The following is a 21,935-nucleotide window of genomic DNA, read 5'->3' on the forward strand; positions in this document are numbered from 1 at the left end:
CGCCTAGACTTTCAATATCAGGGCCAAAAACCCACTCTTTTTCAAGACCTGGCCACCTCTACTTTGCATAAACGCAAATCCTTCCGGCCGATCACACTACATCATCGGGAATCCGGCATAAACTACTCTTGGGGGCACCCGTTCAGGTTGATCTTTCTCTACAAAGGGGAATCAAGGCAAATCCGATCACTTCCAGTGGCCTACAAGCTCTTAGGCATTGAAGAACCCGCGACAGACAGGCCTAGAACAGACTCTCGCTCCCGAAGACGTCGGAGCGGCCATGGATGGACCACCATTAAGTCTCCAAGTCCGGCGGCACGTCCTGACCCGGACACTATGGACAAGGAACGGCAAGCAGTGCTGTCGACCCTCGCAGGGGCATCTTCGGAGTGAAACAGAAGTTGCACCAGTCACAGTCTCTGCTTTGACATAGCAATACTATTGGTGTCGATCAAAGTTGCAAATGCTTGCATGGCCCTGCCTGGTGGGAGCAAGGAGCCATGGGCCACAGGTACCCCTTTTTTCCTTCTTCTCTAAGAGCAGGACGCTCTGGACATTGACACTTGTTCTTTTGGCTTATGTTTTTGTTTTTGTTTCAATGGAGGTTTTGTTGTTTGCACATTTGGGGTCTCCTCCCCCTTGCTGACCTGTGCGCGCCAGCGCAGCTTTTTCATGCTGTGGGCATCATGTCTGGGGTACTGGAGGATTCAACCCGCTGGGGTTAGATTGGCCCTAATGCACTGACAGAACGAGATGCCCACCACACTTAGGATAACTCTGCGTTTGATGGGGTTATTAAGCCCTTTCACATTTAACGTCAAGATTGTGACACTCATCTACCTGTCTTATCTTGAAAATTCCGGCGCCCACATATGTTTAGTACAAGAGACCCATTTGCTGTCCAGCAACACACATATGATGCATTCGAAGGCTTTTCCACAGCAATACTTTTCCTCTCTCTCCACTAAGATGGCTGGGGTACATTCCCTGGGAAGGTGGGGTCAAGGTAACGGAGATTAAAAGGCGACTCCTGGCACTCTCTGTGACTGTAAGGGGACACACATTAACACTGGCCACTATTTATGCCCCTAACAAAGGCCAAGAGGGGTTCTTACATAAGGCAATAGGGGACTTGACATCCACACCTGATCGACAAGTTTTTATAGTGGGGGGACCTGAACATCGTGTTTGATAGTCAACTGGACCGCTCCGCGTAGAGGCAGGGTCAAACAGGGGCTCTCTCTGATACTTCTCGCCAGTGTTTGCTGGACTTTGGGCTGGTAGACTTGTGGCGGCGTTTCCACCCTCATACACTTGACTACACTTTCTATTCACACGCCAAGGGGACATATGCACAACTAGATTACTTTTTAACGACTTGGTCTCTCCTTCCGACTGCACAGAGCTTGGAAATCAAACCCCAGGCCCTCTCAGACCATGCGGCCCTCACTGCCACTTTGCTGTTTCCCCCCACTTCTCTCCCATAATATTGCTGGAGGCTCAGAGATGCGCTCCTCCATCGTCCTAAAGTTGTGACACACCTTACCAAAACACTGGAAGACTTCTTAGCTACTAAGGACACCTCAATTATCTCCCTCTGGGAAACCCTCAAATTGGTAATTCGGGGTGACCTCATAGCTATATCAGCCGCAGATAATAGTGCACAAAGGGAGAAGAGGAACGAACGTTCCAAACAAGTGTTGGAACTGGAAGGTATTCACAAAAGGACAGGAGCCCCTCATATCTGTAGGAAACTAAAATCAGCGCGGGCTCAACGGGCCAGTCTAGACCTTGATAGGGCGGAATATGCCGTTGTTCGCCTGAAACATACATTTTATACTGGAGGGGACAAATGTGGCCGTTTACTAGCTCATAAATTACGTGCACGGTGGCAGGCGGCAGCGGTCCCGCTCCTCCTGGATGATGGGGGTACGGAGATCACACAGGAAAAAGATATAGCTAGCGCATTTAGGGACTTTTATGAGACTCTATACACTGCTCAGTCATTGCCTGATCAGAACCCTTCAGGGCATAACACATGCTAGGTTGACACCCGATCAGGCAGCTGCCCTTGATAGCTCCATTAGGACCGATGAGGTCATCTCAGCCATAGCTAGTCTTAAACACCTTGAATCTCCTGGTCCAGATGGCTTCACTGACATCTTTTATAAAAAACCTTTTGTTCCATTCTGGCCCCAATACTGACCCCACCTTTTAATGCTGTTGACAACACCACTGAGCTACCGCCCACGATGCTCTTGGCATCGATAGCAGTATTGCCCAAACCAGAGAAGGACAGCAGATATTGTGCCTCTTACAGGCGGATGTCCCTTTTAAACATCGATTTTTTAATTTTCACCGGGATTCTAGAGTCCAGACTGGGACCTCTGATGCCGGGATTGATAGAGCCGGACCAGGCTGGATTTGTCGGGACTAGGCAATGTAGTGATAATACGAGAAGGCTACTGCATCTTTTGGATTAGTCCCACTGTCCGTCCGAGGAGCATGTCTTCCTGTTGATAGACGCCGAGAATGTAAATGTAAATGTATTGGCATTTATATAGCGCACTACTTACCCGTAGGGTCCCAAGGCGCTTCGACCGCTGCGAAACCCTTCCTGGCTTCCCTGAGAGATGGTCCCTTAATGGGTATCTCCAGGGTGAGACCAGGCATCCCCGGCGGTCTAGTGGGGCCGTTAGTGAAGATGAGGCAAGCTAATGCCCAGAGTTGCCGAGTGTGATCGCTGATCAGAGTGGGCACCGAGGCGAGAGAATTATCGAGTCCACTGACCCTGGTCCAGAAACCTGCCGCGCCCGGAATCGAACCCTGGTCCCGGGCCGTCCTCTGCTCTCGGGTCTGCCGCCTCTAACCAGTGAGCCACACTACTTCACTAGGCATTTGACAGGGTCCACTGGCCTTTTTTAGAGACCGTTTTTGGGGAGTTTGGAATTGGGCGCAGATTCCGCCAATGGGTGTTCAGCGGTTATAGCCATCCCTCAGCCACTGTTCAGGTGAATGGCTTCATCTCCGACCCCTTCTATATCACATGGGGCACATGACAGGGCTATCTGCTCTCTCCCCTCTTATTCGTTCTCTATATGGAGCAGTTTGCCCGAGGGTCCGGGAAAATCAGCGGATTAAGGGAATCCTTTTTGGGGGAGAGCAGCATACCAGTCTCTCCAGATTTTGGTTGCGGCTTTTTTTGGCCGAACTAGAGGAATTTTTCGCAGTTTCTGGCTTTAAAGTCAATGTGACTAAGTCCCAAGCGCTGGGCTTCTCTTTGCAGCAGTCAACTGTCGACAACCTGGCCCTAGTGTCACTAATTCACTGGGACCAGAAGGCCATTCCATACATGGGCATATCACTGTCAGTATCCACCGCCAAGACGCTTTCTCTGAATTACGCTAGGTTGCTGCGAGAGACCAGACAAGAGATTAAACGATGGTGGACATTCAATCTCTCCTGGTTAGGTAGGGTGGCAGCTCTTAAGATGAGTATACTCCCTAAAGTCTTGTATTTGTTTCAAACTCTCCCGGTAGAATCACCACTGGGCGATTTGAAGCAACTTCAGTCCGAATTTGGTGCTTTTGTTTGTGCGGATAAGAGGCCGCGAATAAATAGGGACCTGAGTTTCAGACCACATGAAGAGGGTGGTCTGGGTATCCCGACCTCGACCGCTATTACAAAGCAATGCAGTCGCAAATTCTATTAGAATGGGCCCAACCAGAGTCCGAGTAGAATTGGCTCTTCATGGAGTGTGCATTGGTGGGAAAATATCTTTGGAAGGTTCCCTTCCTTTGCAAGACCTTTAGGCCCCCTGGGCTATATGGCTACCCGGTGGCACGAGCTACATTAAAAGCCTGGGATGCCACAGCCATACGCAATAATTTGAGAACCTTTCCTTCACCTCTCACTCCTATTACTGAAAACACAAACATTTCCCCAGGTCTTGATTGGATGCCATTCAGTGATTGGGACAAAGTGGGACATAGGTCTATAGTGCACTTTTTTGATACGGAGGGCCTTCGATCCTTTGAGGATTTTAAATCAGGTTTTAGTATGGCGGAAGCTGAGCGTTATCACCACTTGCAAATACAACACTGGGTCCTGCAGCTACAGATCGGCCCTGGAGCGGAGTGGCTCCTTACTCTGTACGAGTGCTGGTTGCTCCCCAAACAATCACAAGGAGACTTATCACAGAACTTTTTTTAACCTTTTTAAAAAAAAATGTTTACAGAGTTGTATATAGTGCAAACTCGACCCGAAGGTATCGGGTATCAGAGCGCTTTACATAGCACCAGTTGCGTTACATGAGGACACATTCGTTTTCATTAGGCAACAGGAGATTAAGTGATTTACGCAGAAGCACAGGATGTTCAGCATCGTTGCCGAGACTCTAACTCGGTTTCCCAGATTCTCACATTCTGTGCCCCCCTGAACAGGTAATCAAATCAGCGGGCCAAAGACGATGGGAGGCTGAGCTTGGGCAGAGACTGACCCCCAAAGAGTGGACAGATATTCACTATAGAACCCAACACTCTGCACGCAACACTTCAAGTATAGAGACAGCCACTAAGATTATGATGTATTGGTACCTCACACCACCCCGACTCCATAAAAGTGACCCTAACCGCTCTCCCATTTGCTGGAGGGGTTGTAAGGCAGATGGCACATTATTACATCTATTATGGGAGAGCCCCAATCTCACATCCTATTGGACACAGGTACCAGATGACATTGTTCATCACTTTGATATCACACTCTTATGTTTTACTGAATATGTGGTCCTAGGAGTTTCTGATAGGCTTACCTACCCCCTCAAGACTTGTAAAGGAAAGCAACTAGGCATAGCTCTGGGGGTGGCATTTACTTTACTTATGGGGCACAGATAAGACACCGACCTTCCAGGGATGGCTTCATCGCCTCTGGTATATGCTAGATATGGAGGGGATCTCTTTCTCGCTCCAGGGGGATGGGACTGCTTTCGCCGACGTGTGGCAACACATTGTCACTTTATTATGTTCTGAATTTCGCTAACTATCCTGCCCTAGATACCTGTGGCTTTTGTGCCTCCCCATACTGAACCCAGATGCAACCCATACATGACCACATTGAGCAACAATGTGCTGAGACCAATTTCCACTTTCATGTATAAGCAGCTTGTAAGGGGGAGGAGACGGGAGGGGGGTGGGGAGAGGGGCTGGTGGGTGGGTTGCGGGTAGGTTTATTTTAGTTTTAATTTGATTCTTTGCGAAGCACTGGGATGGTTGCCAACCCATGATCTGGGTTTCATTCTCACTGCATCTTGTTTGTTGTTAAATCAATAGAAAGACTTCAACTTAAAACTGTGGAAAATCTGCATTGTATATGAAATGGTGATATTGAAGGTGGTAGCAACATAGGAGGAAGAGGTGGAGGAGGAGAAGATGTAGGTATAGAAGCGAATGAAGGCGGTGGAGTTATAGGGAAAAAGATGGGGCTAGTGCCCCTGTCTTTAAATTTCTTCTTTGGAGCTTTGGGTGGATCAAGCCCCATGATCTCAAAAGTCTTCTTCCTTTTAGGAAGGGTGTCTGTTAATGCGAGTGCTGGTTTTGAAACTACCCTGCCAGTGTCTGGGTTAATAAACAAAAGTCTTTTGTTTTTTTGATCAAGTCTGTCTTGAAGTTGTTCAAGAACTGGCTCCATAAGCCACTCTTTGGGCTCCGATTATGTTTTTGACATATTTTACACCAAGGGTATTTTTGGCACCAACAGGATTTTGGACGCCGATTATGTTTTCTGCAGATGAGTGGATCCGAAAACTCCTTTGATGCCGAAACACAAAGATTATATTTGTGGTTCTGGTGCCTTGTGATGCTTTCCCGGCGCCAACACTGGCATTTTCGACACCGGCAACTTTCTATGACTTTTGCATTTCGACCTCTGTGAAAGGCTTTGTAGGTCAGTGGAACACAAAGTCTACTCCTTTGCTTGCTTTCGAATATTGCCATGACCCGAAGGCAGTGGGATTCTATGAGCCATCTTGGATGTTTTAGTGGGGGTATGTATGGCTCCCGGCGGCGTGCTCACGTGCGCTTCTGATGGATCAGGATCATCATTCGAGCCGCCGTTGCCGCTGCCACCAAGCAGTAAGGAGATTCCCATAGGTACAACCTGTGCCTCAGCATCCTCGAGTTCTTCCTCCGGCTCCATCAACTTCTCCCTGAAGATGTTGGGCATATCATCTACTTGGCGCACCTGCATAGTGGAGTGGGTCTAACAACGTTTCCCTCCATTGCAGAAGCATTGTCTTGGATCGAAAGGACAGGCACACCACACACGGCTCTTCATCGTGCTCAGGTGAAAAAGAGATTGCAGACCGAGTGCTGATCCTGCTTGTTGTACTTGGCGTGGCTGAAAGGCGCTTTTCCGTCCCTTTGAGTTGAGTGGAACATGGCAGTGGTAGAAAAGAAAACTGAAGCTGAACTTGGCCCAAGCCCAGATGGGCAGATCGAAATCGCATAGGGAAAACCAATAGGTATTGGTTGTTGCCAAATCTTCAGTTGAAGGGTGATGAACCAGGGTGCTGGTAAGGCATTGTGGTCAAAATCAAAGCTACAGTCACAGATCTCCGGGGTAGACATCTGAGCCCAATGACACGAAAGAATTAATCGAAGACAAACAACTTGCAAATGTCCAAGCTCAACACTAGAATGCAGGAGGATGCGAAGTATATGTATCTGTGGCCAACACATGCTATGAATAAGACAATTATTGACACGATTCCATATAGGTAGTATAAGGTGTCACTTGTCTTTCCCCTTGGACCAATATGATACATCCTCAATCCAACTATGTCTGTGTGATGAAAATTCAGCTTAAACACTGTCTCACTTTGTCTTCATCTGTAAGTTTTACAGGCAACTTACTTGCCCATGCTTGTGCTGATTCTCAAGTTATTTGCTTTCTCTTAAAGGGAAACCTACATTTTACTTTTTACAGTTCCTCAGTAATCTCAAGGTGTGTTGCTTAGTTGATTCGTTTTTATCGTCCACTCTCAGCTACAGAAGACATTGCCTTTTTAATGTGGGGTGGGGAAGGATGTATGCAATGAAGTTAAATTTTAAAGGGGTTTTAACTTGTTAATTTAATATCTGTTCATACTTTTATCTAGTTTCATTTCAATATGAATACCTGGGGATCAAGCTTTCTTGTACTTTTATGGCTAAAAGAAATTAGCTGAATAAAGATTTTCATTAATTTCTGCATTTGGGTTCATTTATTTCAGTTTCATTACACTTTGTCTGCTCAGGCCAGGGGGACAGGTGGTTAGAAGCTTTTGTCACTGTAAGATAATCAACTGTTCATGTTAAATATTGATATTAAATTCTGTATTGATAAACTTTTTCGATTCTCATCCTGATTCTCACCCTGGGAAGATAATGTCATGTTTTTCTTTACCTGTCAAGAAGAGGTTCTTTATTGGGGTGCGAGGACGAAGTTTCGCAGTGTTTTCAGCACTCAATCGCTCCATACTGTGGTCGGCTCCGTAGAATTCCCCCAGTGAGGCTGCAATGTAATGCTGGTTGGTCAGGGGGGTTCCGCTGGAGACACAGACAATCTGCAGCAACCAGAGAGAGCAATTTGTCAGAAAGCCATTATTAACGAATGTAGGCACAAAGCACCTGGCATGTACATTCTCACTATGAAAGCCACCTTTTATAATGCAATTTGTAAAGAAAATAGTATAAAAGCCTTGCAATTTGGATTAAGTACCTCTAGTTAACTTGGCATTCCATGTAAATAAATGGTAAACACAGAATCTATGAAAAGCAGTGCTGTCCTGCTTACGCCTGTAAAAGCTGTTGCAATGTACAACTCTCAATTTACAGTCATTTAGTTTCCTTATGTCACTTGTCACCACTAAAAACATGGATGTTGTCAATAATACTCTACCACACCAAACTCACAAGCAGTGCTCCACTTTCTGCCTCAAAACACTGATCCTGTAATTTTGGACTAGAATAATTGCTTGAATTTCAATTAACAGACACTGAATTGCACCACACACTATTAAAGTTTTGTCTTAAGTTAAAGCACAACAAGATTAGATCCTAGCAAACAAGAGAAACTATGAGAGTGGCAACTGACTCGAGAACATCCATGAATATAATAAAGAACATGTCACACTAGATCTGAGGATAATGCGTTTGTCATGATGAAGTGATGTCTTAATCTCTAAAGTCACAAAACGTCCTGACAGGTTCTAGAATGAATGAGTGGAGATTCTGTACAGTCAACCATGAAAGAAATAGTTTGGCTTACTGTAAAACGGTATTTCAAAGAAAAACTATTTAATAAGGAGAGAATAAAAATTGAAAGTTACTTTGAGTCTTGCTACAATACTACTAATCTCAGTCGTCAATCTTTTTTTAGTTGTTCTATTTATATTTACTAAGGTAAATGCCACATTCTGTACTGCCATGCAATATTTGAAAACTGAAAATTAAAATGAAGAGTAACATTAATATGTGTGCCGGATTTAGTTTCCTTACAGAAAACCAATACCAGCCCAGAAACACTTATTATTGTCAAGAAAATTTTGCAAGCTTTGTGTAGTAAGTGCTCATTTAAGTACAAAGACTTGAAGCTTGAAAGTAGATTTATTCTGCTCAAGAGAATAACAGCGACATCAGGCAGAAGCTGGAATCAACTGCCAGAATGCCCACATTCCAACTCAGAGCATAGAATGCTCACACAACAGGATTCTTTCTACAAGTGCCTGAAAGGCACAATACTCAGAACACTACATTATCCCCATTTCTTCCAAAACAAAAGGAAGGGAAACAAAAAGAGAAAAATAAGAAAGAAAGAGAAAAAGAACAATGGAAGAATAGAAAAGGGAAAAGTAGCAAATAAAAGAACAAGGAACACTACAAAGGAAAACTTCAGATAAAAGAACAAAGAAGATTACCTGAACCTGACAGGAATTTTACAAACTCTCAAACTCCTGCAAGGTTCTGGCACAAAGTTTACCTCATTAGATTTTCCATTCACATTCTTGACATTAGAATTAGTTAAATAGTTACTACACTCAACGTTCTCATTTTTAACTTTAACAATTTTATAAATGTTCCACCAATTCTTGTTATTGACCCGCACAGCATTACCGCAAACTTTATCAACAATTAAAGGTTCAGAGAATTTACTTCTTCCCTTGGTAACATGAACAGGACTCTTGATACGAACATCTCCAACACAAATGTTTTGAGGAACAACCTTCTTTCTTTCATCAAAATAAACCTTCTGTCTTACTTGTGCTCCAATAACTTTGTCCCTCACAAATCCATCAATACCATCCATAACATCCATTTTCACCCATTTCGACATCCACCCAGGACAAATTTTCGTAGAAGGTTTCCTCCCTCTTAGAAGTTCAAAAGGAGACACTCCAGTCGACGAATGCGCAGTAGTGCGATAAAACCATAACATGGAACGCACCGCATTCTCCACTACACACTGGCTTGCAATAGCCCACTGCACACAATTATTGAGCACCCGATTCATCCTTTCAACAAGGCCATTAGCCTGAGGATGATAGAAAGAACTCTTCTTGTGTGTAACACCACCTTGTTGAAAAAAAACTTCAAATTCTGAACTAACGAACTGTACACCATTGTCCGTCATAACACAAGAAGGAAACCCTTCCCTCAGGAAAATATCTTTTAAAAAGAGAATCACATTAGCTGAGGTAGGCTCATTGATAAAACGAATCTCCGGCCATTTTGAGTAATAATCAATGGCAACAATAGCAAAACGTGAAGAAGAAGGTAAAAGATTGAATGGGCCAACCAAATCAACTCCAATCCTCTCCCATGCTCTCTCCGGAAATTGAATAGGTTCCAAAGGGGGTGTCCTTACCTTGTGACTTTTGTCAGAGGATTTACAAATAACACAATTATCAACCAGTGTGTCAACACAAACATCCATTTGCGGCCACCAAAACACATCCCTCAACCTACGTTTCGTGAAAGTTTTCCCTAAATGTCCTTCATGTGCACCATCAATTAGACGTTTCCTCAAACTCTCTGGAGGTATAAGTCTACCACACCTCAAAAGGATACCATCCTCTACAGTGCGCTCATCTGCAATTTTAACATAAGTCTGAAACTGACCAGACACATTCTTTTCCTTGGGCCAACCTGATTTCAGATATTTGATGACTTGAACAAGTACCTCATCTTTCATCAACTCCCTTTTCCACTCAACCTCATTAATAGCACACATTCCCTCAACATCCAAAACAGCAACAAAACAATCCTCCTGATCATCTTCCTTTTCAAAATCAGAACAATTGCCAGTAATAGGAAAACGTGAGAGATAATCTGCCCTGACATTCTTCATTCCAGGTAAATAGACAATGTCAAAATTATACTGAAGTAATTTTGTTGATAACCTAGCAATCCTTGGTGTATGCTCTTTAATCTTCTCACCTGTTAAAATAGAGACTAAAGGACTATGATCCGTTCGAATCACAAAATGACTTCCCCAGAGAAAAGGATTGAATTTCCTAACCACCCACCAACAAGCCAATAGCTCTTTCTCTATGACAGAGAAATTCATTTCAGCCCCTCGTAATACTCTTGAAGCATATGCTACGGTGTTATCAACTTGGCCATTTTCTTGAGTAAGGACGGCTCCAAGACCAAAACCACTAGCATCCACAGTCACAATACATTTCTTATTTGGATCAAAAGGCTTAAGAATTCTGTCACTTACTAACTGTAACTTAATCCATTGGAAAATTTCTTGACAGTTTTTATCCCAAACAAATGGCACATTCTTCTTTAACATGTTTGTTAATGGTTGAACTCTTGATGCATAATCCTTGATAAATCTTGAGTAAAATTCACTGAGACCAATGAATGACTTCAATCCAGATTTATCAACAGGAGGACAAGCATCTACAATGGCTTTCACCAACCCAGGACGAGGTTCTACACCATCATGCGAAACCACATGTCCAAGAAATTCCATTTTTTCTTTTAGAAAAACACATTTTTCACTCTTAAGCACAATCCCCTTGTCCTGCATAATCTCTAAAACCTGATTCAAAGAATTGTCATGATCGCCTTTGTTCTCGCCAAAAATCAAAACCTCATCCTGGAAGACAATTACTCCAGGAGTATCTTTAAACATTTGACTCATTAGTCTCTGAAAAACTGCTGCCACCGACGCGAGGCCGAAAGGCATCCTGCAGTACTGACAACTACCGAAAGGAGAGACAAACGCCATCAAATGTCTAGAAGATTGACTCAACACCACTTGATGGTAAGCGGAAGCTAAATCCAACTCGTCGCCAAAAATAATGTAGTAAGTGCTCATTTAAGTACGCAGACTTGAAGCTTGAAAGTAGATTTATTCTGCTCAAGAGAATAACAGCGACATCAGGCAGAAGCTGGAATCAACTGCCAGAATGCCCAAATTCCAACTCAGAGCATAGAATGCTCACACAACAGGATTCTTTCTACAAGTGCCTGAAAGGCACAATACTCAGAACACTACACTTTGGTTGGAACTGATATTTTTCAGTTTTATCTTAGGCAGCATATACATTATTCAACGTGTTTTTCTTGTAATCACAACTTCGGTCAGTGAAGACTACACGAAGTTATTACTTACTCAGAACAATACACATTATGTCAGCAGCATACTAACTTTGGCGGCAACATGTCTTCTGATTCATTCTCTAAGTTTACAATGCTTGCCCTTTTCGGGTACTGTGCATGAAAAAGAGAAGAACGTGTATCCTGGATAATTTGACGTTATTTGTATAGAGCTGCTCTTTAGTTATGCTTACAATCTCCTAAATCTACTAAGAGTATTATTAAAGGCAGTACTATTGCCCTTAAGGAAGGGGTACAATGATCATCACTGGAAAAATGTAACCAGGAATCTGTTAACAATGTGTATTTGAGGCAAAGGCAAGAGTATGGAGTTCCTAAGGGTGGGTGAGGGAGAGAAAGGAGGGGATTGTTTGTTGATGCCAGGTGTTCACAAGAGAAAGAGAAAGTGAATATGGAATAGCTCCAATTAGGAGCAGGCACTCTCACACACCCTGAGGGGTGTCATTCTTCATCATCGGGCAGCTCCTCATTGGGCCGGCGCTGCAATGCCCAATGGTCCCCGCAAGGAGGCTCTTTGCCAGACATCTTCCCTTTTTGCCAATGTGAAGCTAAAAAGTAGTAGTGGGGCATATGTGTAGTTAGTAGAGATGGGAAACACTGCATGTGGGTTAGAAATAGCTATTGTAATCCCACAAAATGTTTTTACTAGCTTGGTTCCAATGCTATAAGTAAAAGCAAACAACTAGAGAGTTGTGGCTGAAGAGGGGAAATTATACCCACTTGAGCTCAGGGTGATGTGTGTGGTGTGAAGGTGCTCAACATGTTTTATGCCCTGTATCATCCATAGGATCTTGGCATTTTATCAGGACCGGGAGATCCTCATCTACTCTAGTGGGGAAGGTGTGGGTATATGTATAGAAGGTCCCGTCCCCTACAGTCTGGACTCGTATGGTAGTCCTGTGTGGAAGTGAAATAGCTAAGAAGAGGCAAGTCGATGTATACCTTCTGGAAAACACCTAGAAAGGGGTGGGGGGGTCTTCTAGCCCCAGCAGTGGCGTCCAAGGTACTCGCAGTATGGCGAAGGAGGAACTTCAATTAAGGTCCTCTGAAGTGCTGGACCTTCCCACGTCTGGCTGTCACTGGGATATGCTCCTTTGGTACCTCTGTCTCACCAAAATGATCTCCAAGTTACTCTGGAAGAAGTCAATACTGCCATTATGGAAAGTATGGGAGGAAAGGCTCCAGAGCCTAACGGGGCTCCTCTAGACATATTTAAATCTAATGTGGCGCTATGGGACCTGTTGTTAACACAGGTAATCACCGCAAGTTGCTCCTCTCATTTTATAAATAGCTGGTCGGAATCCATCCTAGTCCCTATTTTCAAAAGGGGGGATTGTCAGGATCCCGGCTGTTACAGGCCAATATCCCTACTAGACTCGCTGGTAAAAGTAGTAGGTTGAATTATTTTGGATGGATAACGGGACTGGGCCGAGGATAACAAGGTTATCTCCAACATACAGTTCAGTTTTCGCAAGGGTCTAAGCACTGTAGAACAAAGCCTAAATCTGAATATCATTATAGGGAAGTATACCCTGCCACAAAAGGGCAGGCTGTTTTTAGCATTCGTAGATCTCACTGCAGCCTTTGACTGTGTAAGGCATGATAAGCTCTGGAAGATTCTTGAGGATTTAGGAGTGGAAGATACAATTATCCACTTCTTAAGACTATTATGTAGGGATGCAAAGGCAAGAGTGTGGTTTGGTGATAATAGCGAATGCACTAATAATTTCCAGATAAGGAGAGGGGTAAGTCAAGGATGCGTGCTAGCCCCCTTTCTTTTTAACCTCTATATAAATGGACTGGGCAAAGCCCAGGAGAACGATTGTCAAGATCTCCAACAAATAGAGGGACACCCAATACCTGCTATTCTGTATGCGGATGACCCTGTTTTGATGTCCCGCACTCAGGTAGGACTGCAAAGGGTTATGAATAGTTTTACACTCTATATGCAAAGGCTGGGGCTTAAGATTAATACAGCAACAACCTTTATTAAGAGATGTGGAAACAGTAGCCAAAAGTGCAGAAATATGTATATTGATAAGCAGAAGGTAGAATTTTCCAAAAGATTCTCTTATCTAGGCATCCTCTTTGAACAAAATGACTCCTGGACCCAGGCGGTGCAAGTGAGAAAATTGTCACTTATGAAGGCCACAGCTGCACTTGCTAATTGCAACTGAACAGGTGGCCACAAATGGAGCTTTTAAAGATCTATAAGGCTAAATGTGTCTCTACGGCTTTGTATGGCGCTGGGATCTCGGGCCATGTTGATTCGCACCCATTACAAGTGGTGGGAAATATGTTTTTAAGGTATATATTGGCAGTTCTGATGCAGGGATTCTGCACATACACTGAACCATGCGAAGGAAACCAGGACCTCGGTGTGTAGTGGTGTACCAGAAAAGCCACCTCGGTGCCCAGAACCCCAATCCGACTTATAGTGTCTCATTCATTCTCTGTACTACAGCGAAGCTACCAATGATTAGACATCCTAGAAGATGTCACTCCATACCTCTCAGGAATCACAACAAGCACTCATACTTGTCCACAACGCGAGTAAACAGAGACAAAATATAGGTTAAAATGTTTATTTTAACTAACGTGCTCTATAATGCAGTACACGAGCCAATACTAGCAGCAAAAGGCATAAGAACAATATAATCAGCATGGTTACAATTCCATAAAACATAAAAGGGGAAATCATATTATAATAATAGTGGAAACAGGACTACAGCGCCTTACCACCCTCCCCTTGCTATATAAGCTAGTTTATTATAATTATAGAAAACCTCTAGGCTTTGTCATGGGGACCCCTACCTCCAAGTTTAGATGCAAGGTATTACATCTTGGGACAAGCACAGCTCTTCTTCGTTGGAATACATCTCTCCAAGTGCCTTTTCATGCATGTAATGCCTTATTAAAAGCTCCTGACTTTCAGTAGTGCAGCTGTGTTCTATGTTGTGTCTATGGGCATGGGACTGACCAAAGTGAATCAACAGCATACATTGTTTTTCGACCTTGAACACGCTGTGCAGATGAGGAGCACAGTGTACAGCTAAATGTTTGAAAGGCAGACAGATCTCCTGCGAAAATGCACCAGCAGTCTATCCACGAAAATGAAGTCATGTAGTAACGCGTGCAAAAGCGGCAAAATGGCTGCCAAGCATATACTAACTAATGCTAATTTAGCAATGTCTGCAGTTAATCCCATAACCTCACTACAGTTCCAAATAGCACATCTTCATATGTGTGCAATTCTGAATTGGGTGTGCCATATATCATGGATCTTATAAAACTGGAGCTCATCCTTTCATGGCATAGGATCTGGTCCTCAACAATAACCACGCTTAACCAGGATATTTTAAATGATAGTTTTAAATTGAAAAGGGTTTTAACTATCCCATGGCTAAGGTATGTCTGGGACTTCATGTGCGATTTGGGTCATCCTCAGTTTTCCACTAAACCCAGTACTAAGACTACCATCACAAGAAAAGATTTATAAAAGAGGGCCTAACTTTTCTTGAATCACTAAGGCTATCAACAGAAATAGAAATAACAAAACCAACTGTATTGTCAAATCAATTGATTTTAACAACTTTTAGCATTTAACTTTATTTAAATATAGATCCTGGTGGTCAGGACAGATTTTTACTGACCAGATTCAGATTAGGGATTCTACATAGATTATTAAATTTCCTAAAAATGAATGACTGGTCAAGAGCTATGCACCTGTGTCCCTGTGACGATCACTCGGAACAATCGACGCTTCATATTGTTTTATTCTGCAAGTTTCTATAACGAGCAAAGGAATATATGGATTATACCAATTTTAAAGTCACTGGGTCTTAGACAATGTCGCCCTGCTTTTATATTATTACTGCTTTTGGAAAATGAACATGTAGTGTGAAGATTATCAATGTTTCTAAAAAGTGTACTCAAATGCAAGAAAACCATTAACCCCTTAACTACTGCCGTCGGCCAACGGTCGTCACGAGCACTACCTCCCCAGTGCTGCGCATGACCGTTGGCCGTCGGGCCAGCATTCGTTCTTCGAACGTTCAGCACTGGGCGCTGAACGTTCGAAGCTCTGGTGAGGTTAAAATATGAATATCTGACCCATCATGGAAAGTATGACAACAATTAATTCATGTTTCAGTGGAATTAGGTGGTGGAATAATATGAATTCATTTTACATACAATACATTTTATTTCCATTGTGTAATGTATTGTGATTTTATGTGCTTTTATTATTGTCTAAGAGAGAAATCGAATAAAGATTTGTTGTTTTGATTTGAGCTGATTAAAAATACATCAACTACAAACCATTAGATCAAGCAGCAGCTTTCAAAGGTTAAAAATGTCCACCAATAAAATCACGTGTTTGACGGGAAATTGCAAGAGAAAAAAATTAAATGCACAAACACATCAGGAAGCATCATTGAATGTCCACTCATTTTCTGTTGAGCAGAGTAATTAAAAAAAACTCCAAAAGTGTAAAACACGTATGGGTCAGGCAACATTCTGAGGAAATAAAAAGCAGGTCTACAATGGAGAAGTCCATAACTTTATAGAACAGGCGCAAGGTATTATACCTGGCCGTCTGAAAAATTTGCAGAAAAAGAAGAAGTGTACCAAAGATTGGGGGTGGACACGAGAGAGAATGATGGAGATTTTTTGATGCAAACATTTCAGGTCTGCCTAGGGCTTTCACTGTCTTCTTGACTTGCTCAGACACGGGATTCTAATCCCAATGCCACAAGCAAGACAATCACTAATATCTTCCCTGTTGGGCAAGGCTTTCTCATTGCCCCATATCGAGGTCCAAAGGAAACGTGGGACAGGCCCCACCAGGTCCGCCACATGGGGCAGGCCCAGTTCCTCGTGTAGGAAATGTGGGCTACCCGGGCCTACTCCCAGTAATGGCCTGCAAATCGATATGACTCATATTGGAACCGGGTGTATTCCCAAAAGCCCCATATCCCTGCCCCATAAATGAGAACAGTAATACATTTCAATTTATACATTCTAAAAGTGGTAAAACAACTTTGCCACCAACTTTGGTCTCTGTTTGATGTGTCTCAAAGTGCACTTGTAAAATAAAGGCAATGATTTGAAATGCAGAGTAAAAAAAAAACTACTTTTAGAGTCATAGATCACTCCGCGTTAGGGAAAGTCAGTCACCCTTGTAATTAGATGGCTTTAGGTCTGGCCTTTACGTTATTGACCACACACCATATAGTGAGTTTTACATATATTGGTTTCAAATTCTAAGTTGTCCATAAAAAGGTCAAACTTCTTAATTAGCCCCTGTAAAACATTGGGCGTGCCGGAACATAGTACTACATCATTTGCACAATGCAGTGCTGGATTAGGGGGTCACATTTTCCTTTGGGAAGTTTATCCCCATAGCTGATAAAGAGGATGTCAGACTGTTTACGTATAAAAGAAACAAGATCGGTACCAAAACCCAACCGTGTCTGACGCCCCAAGACAGCCCAAAAGTATTGATGCATTCTCCCTCGATACTATACCCAAGACTTAAGCGATACCCACACAATGTAATGCACACAATACATCGATCAAAATCTGGGGCAAGCCCATCTCAGGTAATATGTGCCTCAATTTAGATCAACTTTCACCATCAAAAGCACTACTTAGATCCAGAAATGCAAGAAAGAGAACCCTTTTTTACTACTGCATACTTTCCAATCAGTAAGCGCAAATTGAGGCAGTGTTCTTGAGTCCCTAAGCCTTCTCTTAATCTACATTGCACCCTATTGATGGCACCAGACTGCTGAACCCAAGACTCTAATCTAGATAGGATGATTTGGCCACCAACTTTCACCACAGAATCCAACAGCGATATTGGCCGGTGGCAACGGGTATCGTGCCTGTTGCTTTTCTTAAATATGGGAACTGTAACAGCGAGCTGCCAGGAAGTCAGAATCCTGTGAAAAGCTGCAGGGTTCAGAACACTGGTGAAGATGGGGTTCCACAAAGTGATGTTTTCCTTGTATAAATTCATTGGGGCCCCATCAGGTCCCTGTGCCCTTTTAGAGGGGCTGGAGGAGATAGCTAGGGACACCTTCTTGACAGTAAAACTTGTATTGATGGGGAATGTGGGTGGATTTACTTCCTGAGGCTTGCACTGATCATGCTGAAAGTAATATATATGTTTAAAATAATTAGTCCAACTATCTGCGTAAATGTGGGTGCCCAGTCCATTAGTCATAACACCCACAGTCGTCCTCTCATTCACAATATCCCCAAAAACCTTAGTATCTCTCTTTACAAGTTTTAATCAGATTTTACCATATTTCCTCCTTGAGGATTTGCTTTCTGTATTTTAATGGCTAATTTATGCTCGTGCCTTGCTGGGCCTATGGCAGCACTATCCCTAGGTTTACATTTAAACATTGATTAGCCATCCTGCATTCCCCATCAAACCAGCCAGCCTTCTCGGATTTATTGTTTCTTTTAGGACCAATAATAAAAATGTAATGGCGTAATTAACATTTTTGAAGGCCGCCAGCATATCAATCACGGGACAAACAGGTCCTTAAACGTTGAACCAGACTAAGGCTAGCCTTGACTATTGTAATCAGCAGGGTATTGGCATTCAACGCCTGCCACCTTAGCCTAGGACCATCATCTTGGAAATCAGATCAGACATACCTCTGCAGGCCTCTGATAGAGGGCCTACCAGGAAGCATATGATTCATTTGTTCGGGTTATGATCACTGATCCCAATTTCTGCTGTGCCCCCTTCTCCACATGAGCTTTGATACCCTTAGAAATAAAATTATAGTATATAATGGTTCCTTGCCCCCTTCCAAAAAAGGTTGTTGTTTGTGCCTGTGGCCCAGCGCAATTTCTGTCAGGTTGCAAAGATCAAGCCGCATTAAATTACGCAACAAAAGCTGGCCCGATTTGCCTTTCACCTGGGTGGAGTAATGTCTGGGGACCAGAAGGTATCATATGTTACGTTATGGTCTATTTGCGTATTAAAGTACCCTCCAACAATCACATGAAATTAACTTGCGATGTGTTTGGGCCTGGCTGATAAAATTTTCATAACTTCAAATAGATAAAAAATTTCACAACCCAACTTCAAAACAGGCTTATAAAAATTAAGAAGAATTTTTGTATCTATTCAATAACACTATCCATTGCAGCTGAATACCAGGATGACTTCATGTATCAGGAAAAACCTTAAAATGTTTTGAGATTCTAACAATTAAGGGGAGCCCACTCCATGCTCTGTCCCCAGCTGAACGAACAGTAGGTATGACAAAGGTTTCTCAGATAATATCACCTTGATGCCAGAGATCAGGTAGCATTATGTATAAAATGTTTAGATATAGTTACACTAGCTCAAATCTCCCCAATTAGCACTTAGACCAGCAATGTTAGAACATATAAGATGGGTGCGTATCCCTATGATGTACCAAGCTTTGGGGGAAGACCCAGCACATACATAATCTACTGGGTTGCTACGAGCCGCGCTTGAGCCTTCTTCTGCTATGTATGGTGGACAGATAGTCATTCAACATCCTCAAGGCTTGTTAGGGGTGAAAAACTGTTGGCGGTGGAGATATTTGGGTGGGCTATTATTTCAAATTCAAAATTCTTAGGGTGCAAAACCAACCTGATTGGCACGAGGTGAGAAAAGGGTCTATAAAAGTTATCTTGGATCCAAATTTTCTATTAGTGGAATTTTTTTTATATGAAACATTGCGTCATTCAGATATTTGCCCATGAATAAATAGATGTACTTCAAGAGTAGGAAATGCATGGAATAGCCTGTCAACAAAAGTTGAGTATAAGAGGGTTAATGGATTTAAAAAAATATCGGTCTAGAGGGTAAATGCAGTACTGAGTAAACAAGAGTGGATGTACCATTTTTTAATATCTATTTTTTATTATAGTAAGTACAAAAATGGGGATCTTAAAGATATTGTATTTATTGAATTTTATAAAGGACACATTTTTTAGCATGAGAAGGCATACCAGTCACCCTGCCCAATGCATTATTACAGAAGGGCTAACCACTTGACAAATTAAGCTGTATATAACGTTATATGCATTAATTACATACTTAAATAAGTTCTTATTTTCCAAATCCATATCCAGTGGTCTTTATTGGTAAGTACTCAAATTCTAATTCGGTAAATGTTTTCAGATAGCACCAATATGAGTGAGATTTGACCATGGCAGCTTAGCAAATTATCCTTTTCTTCGATTAACAGAACTACTCATAGGCATTTCCAAAACTGTGGTTCCTGAGTAGCAGCCACGGTGCCGTCGTTTAGCACTGATGTCTCAGAACCCGGGTGCTATTGCCCTCCTACTGGATAACCAAGTTACTAATTACACTTTACTCTCAGAGCATAGCTAGGTCATAAAAGTAAATGATTGTATTTGTTCGGAAAATAGTTGAGTCCCAGTGTTAAATTTAGAGTGTATGTTACCACAGCCACCCGGTGACTGGTGGTCCATTACATATGCACGGTTCGGGAGGGTTCGGGAGGGTCTTGTACAAGTCATTGTCCCAAACAGAAGAGTACAGGTGCTAAGAATTTAACATCAGATGTAGGCATACAGGAGTACTGAACACTATGTGTTTCACCCTCTGACAACGGTGAGAATGTGAGAATTATTGGGAGAGTCCCATGGCACACATAGTCAAGTCAAGTCAAGTCAAGTCAAATAATTTATATAGCGCGCTACATACCCAGAGGGTCTCAAGGCGCTTGAGGAAGGGTGGGGAATTACTTGTCGAATATCCAAGTTTTAAGTTGCTTTCTGAATGCTAGGTGGTTCTGAGTGAGGCGAAGGTGAGTGGGAAGTGAATTCCAGGTTTTGGCTGCCAGGTAGGAGAAGGATCGTCCTCCCATGGTGGTTTTGTTGATGCGAGGTACAACAGCCAGGGCTTGGTTGGAGGAGCGTAGCTGGCGGGAGGGGGTGTAGAAGGAAAGTCGTGTGTTGAGGCTTTCGGGTCCAAGTTCGTAAAGTGCTTTGTGTGCGTGGGTTAGGAGGCGGAATGTTATCCTCTTATTGACGGGGAGCCAGTGGAGGTTTTTCAGGTGGCTAGAGATGTGGTCTTTACGCTGGATGTCTAGTATGAGTCTGGCTGATGCGTTCTGGATGCGTTGGAGTTTTTTCTGAAGTTTTGCGGTGGTACCGGCGTATAGGGTGTTACCGTAGTCCAGGCGGCTCGTGACCAGTGCGTGGGTGACCGTTTTTCTAGTTTCGGTGGGGATCCAGCGAAATGTTTTTTTGAGCATGCGAAGAATGTTGATGCAAGATGATGAAACGGCGTTGACTTGTCTGTTCATCGAGAGTGAGGAGTCTAGGATGACGCCCAGGTTCCGTGCGTGGTCCGTCGGGATGGGCGCTTTTCCAAGGGCCTCTGGCCACCAGGAGTCATCCTAGGCTGAGGGGGAGGTACCTAAGATAAGGACTTCTGTTTTCTCTGAGTTCAGTTTCAGACGACTGTGCTTCATCCACTCGGCTACTTCTTTCATTCCTTCATGTAGGTTGGTTTTGGCGGTGTTCGGGTCATTTGTGAGTGAGAGGATCAGTTGAGTGTCATCAGCGTAGGAGATGATGTTGAGGTTGTGTTGGCGTGCGATGGTCGTGAGGGGGCTCATGTATACGTTGAAGAGGGTGGGGCTGAGTGAAGATCCTTGTGGTACGCCGCAAATGACTTCAGTAGCCTCTGACTTGAATGGTGGCAGGCGGACTCTCTGAGTTCTTCTGGTGAGGAACGAGGTGATCCATTCCAGAACTTTTCCTTGGATTCCGATGTTTCTGAGGTGTTGTAACAGGGTGCTATGGCAGACTGTGTCGAAGGCTGCGGAGAGGTCAAGGAGGATGAGGGCGACTGTGTCTCCATTGTCCAGTAGAGTTCGAATGTCGTCTGTTGCTGCGATGAGTGCGGTCTCAGTGCTGTGTTTTGCTCGGAAGCCGGACTGTGAGGAGTCGAGGGATTTGTTGGTTTCAAGGAAGGCGGCGAGTTGGTTGTTGACAGCTTTCTCGATGACTTTGGCCGGGAATGGAAGGAGCGAGATGGGGCGGTAGTTTTTGAGTTCAGTGGGGTCAGCTGTGGGTTTTTTCAGAAGGGCGCTGAGTTCGGCGTGTTTCCAGCTTTCCGGGAAGGTGGCGGAGTTGAGGGAGCAGTTGATGACGTCTCGGAGGTGTGGTGCTATGATGGAGTCTGCTTTGTTGAAGATGTGGTGAGGGCATGGGTCTGTTGGGGATCCTGAGTGG

The 21,935-nt window shown here is 43.5% G+C and overlaps 1 protein-coding gene across 1 annotated transcript in view; it reads right to left on the reverse strand.

The window, feature by feature from the left end:
* The window catches only part of LOC147679893 (all-trans-retinol 13,14-reductase-like), a 221,280-nt gene that overhangs the window by 23,803 nt on the left and 175,542 nt on the right, over window positions 1-21,935 (reverse strand). The window contains exon 10 of the mRNA XM_086943456.1: window positions 7,441-7,600. Within this exon, the coding sequence (XP_086799582.1) occupies window positions 7,441-7,600 (160 nt within the window). The remainder of the gene's footprint in view (window positions 1-7,440; window positions 7,601-21,935) is intronic.

Source organism: Lissotriton vulgaris, chromosome 11 (assembly GCF_964263255.1).
Source record: "Lissotriton vulgaris chromosome 11, aLisVul1.2, whole genome shotgun sequence".
In the NCBI taxonomy this organism is placed as follows: Eukaryota; Metazoa; Chordata; class Amphibia; order Caudata; family Salamandridae; genus Lissotriton; species Lissotriton vulgaris.